The sequence below is a fragment of the Chionomys nivalis genome, chromosome 18 (genome assembly GCF_950005125.1).
Source record: "Chionomys nivalis chromosome 18, mChiNiv1.1, whole genome shotgun sequence".
Lineage (NCBI taxonomy): Eukaryota > Metazoa > Chordata > Mammalia > Rodentia > Cricetidae > Chionomys > Chionomys nivalis.
The window spans coordinates 5,667,730-5,674,486 of NC_080103.1; the positions used below are offsets into that span (position 1 = coordinate 5,667,730).

The window sequence follows — 6,757 nt, forward strand, 5'->3', positions numbered from 1 at the left end:
ACTCTGTATCTCTGCCAGGCCTGGACGTCTCAGAGATCTGAGTCCTCCATCACTCCCGACTAGTGCTTAAATTGCTCTTGTTGAGTTTGGTTTTTTGTTTGATTAAAAAAAAAAAATCATTCTTGTTGGGTCACATGCAGTACTCCTACAGGGAGTGTGAAGTCAAGGCCAGTATGATCTACATAGAAAGTTACAGGGTTACATAGGGAGACTTGTCTTAAACGGAAAAAGGCAGGGGGTGGGGGTGAGGGAGCTGGGAGTCAGAGCGGTGGAAAACAAGCTTCCCTCTCGAAGCCCCTGGGCCCTACTCCTCAAAGGATGGTAGTACCCCTCCACCCAAAAGATTCTAGAAGCCTTCCCAAAGCCAGCACACCCCCTGGTGTGACACACCCCCTGACGGCCACTTTAGGGAACTGTGTGCCTAGAGGCCCTCAGGGTGCAAAGACCAGCTTGAGAAAGGAAGCACCAGCTCACGTCTTCTGGTTCTCCCCAGTCTAAGCGTCTCGGAATCTGGCATATTAACACAGAGAACATCTGTCTCACAAGCTGCCAGCTCGTGGTGCTCTTGCAGAGCGAGACAAGGTTGTAATCACAGCTTACACTCCAGCTGAACTAGAGTTCCCGAGACTGAAGCCCCCAGCCGAGCCGCTGCCACCTTTGGAACGGGGCTCTGGATCCTCAGGGTGGTGCAGAGCCACCGGGAGCTGGTATGTGGCTGTGCCAAGGGTGGCCCCCACCATAGGAGCCACCACAGGCACCCACCACCAGCCGTTACCAGCACTGCAATGGGAGGACAAACAAACAGGAGATGTCAGAGGTGTTTCTCTCAGATACACCTCCCCTATGAGCTGGGAATAGTAAGGCAGGTCCCACAGTGAGCATGGGGTCACCATTAATGGGAAGCTCTTAGGAGGGGACCCCCAGCCCAGCTTTGTCCAGCCTCTAGGGGAACTAGCTGAATAGACTTGTTTTCTGGATGGGTCACTAAAGCCCCAAGAACTAGTATGACATGCCAAGGACACCCCTCAATCCGCTATTCCCATGGAAAGGGTTGGGGAGCAGGAGAGCCATAAGGGAAGGGAGACTTTGCCAGTTGAAGGAACACTAGTTGAAGAGAACTTGGTCTGGGCATGGTGGCACATGCCTTTAGTCTCAGCATGTGGAGGCAGGAGGATCTCTGAGGGAGGCCAGCCTGGTACATAGTGAGACCCTGTTTCAAAACGGCGGGGGGGGGGGGCAGAGAAGCCCAGACAAAGATATTAATAGAAGTGAATGGAGGACTGGACCAAGGGAGACTGTCCCCTACCTGAAGGCTTCAGGGCCCCAGCCAGCCAAGTAGGTGAAGAGCCGTGGGCCCAGGTCCCGGGCAGGGTTGAGTGGAGAGCCACAGTTAGAACCCATGGCTAGTCCGATGGCGAGGACCAGCAGTCCCACAACCACAGGCTCCAGACCCGCAGGCACTCCTTTATTGCGTCTGTCTAGGATGGCGAACAGCCCCACAATCAGCATCCAGGTGCCCAGAACCTTGGGTGATGGTGGTAGGAGGAAATCCATCAACGGCCAGGTAGGTGCTCCACCTGCACACCCTCTCTCCCTCCTTCCTCTCTCTCTTCCTCCCTCCCGCCTCTCTTCATGCCACTGCCTCCCTGCTGTCTGCCCAACTGAAGCTAGGGATACCAAGGTAGAACTAACCTTATAATGGGCTGGGGTCCTAGAAAACAAGGCAAAGGTTGGGACTCAGTGCCCCAGGCCCTTCCCTCCACACTCACCTGATCCAAGAAGCCATTGTTCAGGGACAGATAGGGGGAAGGATAGGTGGCAAAAATGGAGGCTGTCTCTTTGGGACCAGTCACTGTCAGGTTCCCACCTGTGTAGTGCTGGAGGGCATCTTCAGGAGAGAGGGGGAGAGGGAGAGGGAGAAAGAGACTCAAGAGTTTCTGTCTGTGTTTATCCCTAACCACTGCGAGGCAGCCCTGCCCACAGCAACTGCCCTGGCGGTGCCCCTCTGTTGCCGTGGTAGAGAACGCAGGTCGCTCCTGAGGCACAGAAAGCAGACAACAGTTGCACAGAGCAGTAGATGCGGAGCTTGGCCCAGGGCATGCGTCCTATCAAGCACATGGCCAGAGAGAAGGCTGGGTTTAGGTGGGCTCCTTCGCAATGGAACAGGGGAAAGACAGGATTAGGTCTCACTGCCAACCCTCTCACAGCAGCAGGCTTTCTCCTGCAACGCTCATCTCCATCATTCAGTTTAAACAATTAGGTCTCAAAAAGATGATGATTTGGGGACTGGAGGGATGGCTCAGTGACTGAGAGCACTGGTTGCTCATGAAAAGGACCTTGGGTTATCAGCACCCATGTGGCAGCTCCAGACGATCTGTAACTCCAGTCCCAGGGGATCCCATGCCCTCTTCAGGCGCCTCATGCCCATGCACAGACGTGCATACAGGCAACACACCCAAACACATTTCTCTAGGTGACCCCGGGTTCTGAACCTGAGCAGATCTCCTGGTTCCCCTGCAGCACACTGTGTCTCAGGGCCAGGGCCAGGCACACTAACACAGTCTGTATTGAGACAAGCTGCTGAGGTCCTGAACAGAGATGAGGGCTTCAGGCGTGAGACACAAACTACCAGTGATTATCCTCGGGGCTCTGCTATAGATTTCCGCCTGAGCCAGGTAGGAGGCTGCTGTAAGGAGTCTTAGTTGGGATTTCTGTTGTTGCGACCGAACACCATAACCAAAGCAACTTGGGGAGGAAAGGATTTGGCTCACACGTCCACATCACTCTTCATTCACTACCAAAGGAAGTCAGAACAGGAACTCAGGCAAGGCGGGAACCTGGAGGCAGCGCTGATGCGGAGGCCGTGGAGGGGTGTACTGATTACTGGTTTGCTCCCCATGGCTTGCTCAGCCTGCTTATAGAACTCAGGACCACCAACCCAGGGATGGTTCCATCCACGATGGACTGGGTCCTCCCTCATCACCAATAATTAAGAAAATACCTTACAGCTGGATCTTATGGAGGCGTTGTCTCAACAGATTTCCTCCTTACAGATAACCCTAGATGTGTCAAGTTAACAAGACCTGGTGGGAGGTTAGCTAGAAGGAGAGGAACTTGATGAGGTCCCGGGCACTGGCCAAGCTCAGGGAGGTAATGCCCATGCCCTGAGTCATCAAAAGTACCTGCCTTTCCCACCACTCATTCCCACATTCAGGCCCCACCCTACTCACCTGAGACATTGCCTGCCACCGTAGATAGCTATTGTAACAGCCAGAGAGCTGGTCAGAGCATTGTAAGGAAGTTGCCTTTGTCTTCTTCACGGTGACAGAATGGGCTGCAGAACCCTGAGTGAGGAGCTGGGGAGGGAGCACCCAGGAGACCAAGGAGAGAGAGAGAGAGAGAGAGAGAGAGAGAGAGAGAGAGAGAGAGAGAGAGAGAGAGAGAGAGAGAGAGAGCGTGAGCGAGCAGCTGCAGGGAACCACCAGGAAAAGTGAACAAATCTGAGAGACTCAGAAAGAAGGAAATGGGAGAATTGGAGAAAAGTGAGGGATGAGAGGAGGAAAATCAAAAGGGAGAAGGAGCAACCAGGTGTGTGTGTGTGTGTGTGTGTGTGTGGTGGTGCCACACCCTGTCTCGGCACTCACAGGAGGGTCTGCAAGTTCCACACCAGCCAAGGTTACATAGTAAGAAAATGGGTAATTTCTTTTTTCTTTAGGAGACAGCATGAACAGAGTTACCACTATTACAAATTACACAGTTGAGTTTCCCACATTTTGGGACATCTCAGGGTTTAGCACATCTGGGGTGCCTTGCTCTGAGAAAATCACCTTCATGGTCATGGCCTTTCCCCTGCCAGGTAAGTATAGAAATAAGAAAACTTTCAACAGAGTGAAAATAGGCTACGCTGGGGGGTTTGTGGGGGATCCAGCCTAGGATACAAAGCAAGACCTTGAAAACAAGATGAGGGAGTAAAAGAGAAAAGAAGAGATTGAGAGAAGGAAAAGAGAAGAAACTGGGGTGAAAGGAAGTAAGTGGGTTACCAGGGGAAAATGACACCAAGAAGAGCCAGAAACCCTGACCCTCCCTTCCCTCAATTACCCCACTTACCAACAGCACAAATATACCCAGAAACTCTGCTAGGCACTGTCGGACCACGAGGCCCCGGATCGGAGGTGGGTCCTGATTTCACTGAGAGCACGAGCCATGGTGGCCCCCGTCTCTGTTCACTGCTCCCTCCGTCTGTTCAGATACACAGCTGCTGCACACACAACTAATGCCTGCAGAGGAAGAGATAAGGGAGAGACTTTGAAACCAATTATCTCAGCTTTGAAATAATAGTTACTGCTGTGATACGTGTAACCTAGAAAAAAAAGGCTCTATCTGACAAGCAGACGCTAGAGTGTAAGAGGTTGGTGAGGCCCTGTCTTTGCCATCACCCCCGTTCCTCATGGACTGGCTTCCCCTGTGCTGATGGGGGGGACCCTCCCGCGCACAGAGTTCTCTTGTCCTGTAAGGTAGTGCTGAGGTAGGCTAGAAAGGCAAAGTAAGGGAGCCCGAGAGGGAAAAGCAGCCCTTCACCCAGGATTCTAGTTGGAGTGTCTCAACAACAAAGCAGCAAGAGCCCAAGACAATTAGCAATTGCTTAAGGCTCTCATCTCCTCCCAGCTAAAAACCTTCGCTTTCTAGGACTCTAACCAGATACTATTGTACAACCTTGGTGGCTCCTGACTGGACTTTATCAGATTATAATTCCACCCAAAGCTCCACTGCTGCTGTAACTGCTTACCAAGAGAGAGAAAGAAATTGTTGAGTTTCTATAGCAACCTTTTGAGATATAACATGAGCACCACAGAAAATGCACATATTAACCAGCGCTCAGACAATTATGACTCTCCTGTAAGGAGCCCACACCTAAGCATGCCTTACTTTCTGTGAGTCTATTTGAGAAGCCCACACCCATGCATGCTAACATATCTACTAGCCAGGCATTGTGGCACATACCTGGAACCCAGCACTGGGAGGCAGAGGATGTGGCTCTCTGCCTTTAAGGTCAGCTCAGTCTCCGTAGTGACTTCCAGGACAACCAGAAAGAAGCTATAAAGTGAGACTCTGTCTCAAAAAACAAAATACATTAATCAATTTAAAAATATTTAATAAAATCTCCAACTCACCGAGTATAGTGACACATTCCTTTAATTCCAGCATGAACAGACAGACCTCTGTGAATTTGAGCACAGCCTGGTCTATACATCGAGTTGCTGGGTGGCCAGGGATATATAGTGAGACCCTATCTTTTTCTAGGGAGTGGTTCCAGACAGGGTTTCTCTGTTAGCCCTGGTTGTCCTGGAACTCGCTCTGTAGACCAGGCTGGCCTTGAACAGAGACCAAGTGGATCTGCTTCCCTAGTGCCGGGATTAAAAGCATACTGAAATTCTTTTCTGTATCAAAACCATGAATCCTAGTTTGATCTCAGTCAAGGTCACTAAAAAATTAGAGATAACTCCTCATTAAGAACCACAGATCCCAGTCTACAGATGAAAATACCCACACTGACCACACAGTGGCTAAATGAATTCAAATCCAGGTCTATCTGTCTGGTTTTCTCCAGTGCTTCTCATATGTAACATGATAGCCCTCTGAGCTACTTGGATGCATGAAGAACTTGAAAGATATCTAGAGACACTGGACTGAAGACTGTTGGCTATGGTAATGATTGTTGAGTTGGGTCCAGGAGCGAGACAAGGTCTTTCCAGGTAGTCCAGACTGCCTTGACCTCTTGAGTGTTAAGATCACAGGTTTGGCTGAGTGTGGTGGTGCACACCTTTAAACCCAGCACTTGGGAGGCAGAGGCAGGCAGATTTCTGTGAGTCTGAGATCAGCCTGATCTACAGAACTAGTTCTAGAATAGCCAAGAAACCCTGTCTCGGAAACAAAAGAAAAAAAAAGAGCACAGGTGTGTGTTGTTTAACAGCACTCCTAATAGACCCTTCTCGGGACCAATACGCCCAGCTCCTGGGAATACCAGCTGCTGATACCACACACTTCCCTCCCTCACTGGGCAGTACCTTCCAAGACAGGACATTGCGTCACCCAAACTTTTATGCCCTCCTTCAAGGCCCACATGTCAAGGCTGATTGAAGCAGTGATTGTAGCCTTTGTTTTGTTACCTCTATTTGGGAAGCTCTAAAGGACAGTTCCACTGCCAGAGTGTGCAGTTAATAGGACCAACCAAAGCTACTGCGGGACAGTGCTCTTGTACATTGTGAAGCTGTGTCACCTGTACTGGTTTAATAAAAATGCTGATTGGCCAGTAGCCAGGCAGGAAGTAAAGGTGACATGACCAGACTAGGAGAATTCTGGGAAGAGGAAAGGAAGAGACACAGTCACCAGCCAGATGCAGAAGAAGCAAGATGAGAAATGCCTCACTGAGAAAAGGTACCAAGCCACAAGGCTAAACATAGACAAGAATTATGGGTGAATTTAAATTGTAAGAGCTAGTTAATAATAAGCCTAAGATAATAGGCCAAAGAGTTTATAATTAATATGACTGTGGGACAGGGTGGGACAGGAACTTGCATTGACACAAGGCTTTTGATATGACTTTGAGTTTTTCCTGGGCCTGAGCCTGCTTTCTGAACCCCCTCACAGACTGCAGTGGTTTCTTCTCCCAGTGCTGTGATAAAACAGCTGACTACAGCAACATGAGGGAGAAAGGGTGTGAGGAGCAGAGTAAAAATGCCTCTCAGACATGTGAACA

The 6,757-nt window shown here is 50.2% G+C and overlaps 1 protein-coding gene and 1 pseudogene across 1 annotated transcript; both read right to left on the reverse strand.

The window, feature by feature from the left end:
• Positions 1-596: 596 nt before the first annotated feature.
• Aqp10 (aquaporin 10) lies at positions 597-6,082 on the reverse strand. Its single transcript, XM_057793815.1, is given in 10 exon segments — positions 597-780; positions 1,307-1,524; positions 1,770-1,888; positions 2,013-2,150; positions 3,231-3,249; positions 3,251-3,288; positions 3,291-3,320; positions 3,323-3,356; positions 4,108-4,179; positions 6,056-6,082. Coding segments are annotated over 10 exon segments (879 nt in total).
• On the reverse strand, positions 3,713-3,864 carry LOC130890282 (U1 spliceosomal RNA; annotated as a pseudogene).
• Positions 6,083-6,757: the final 675 nt, after the last annotated feature.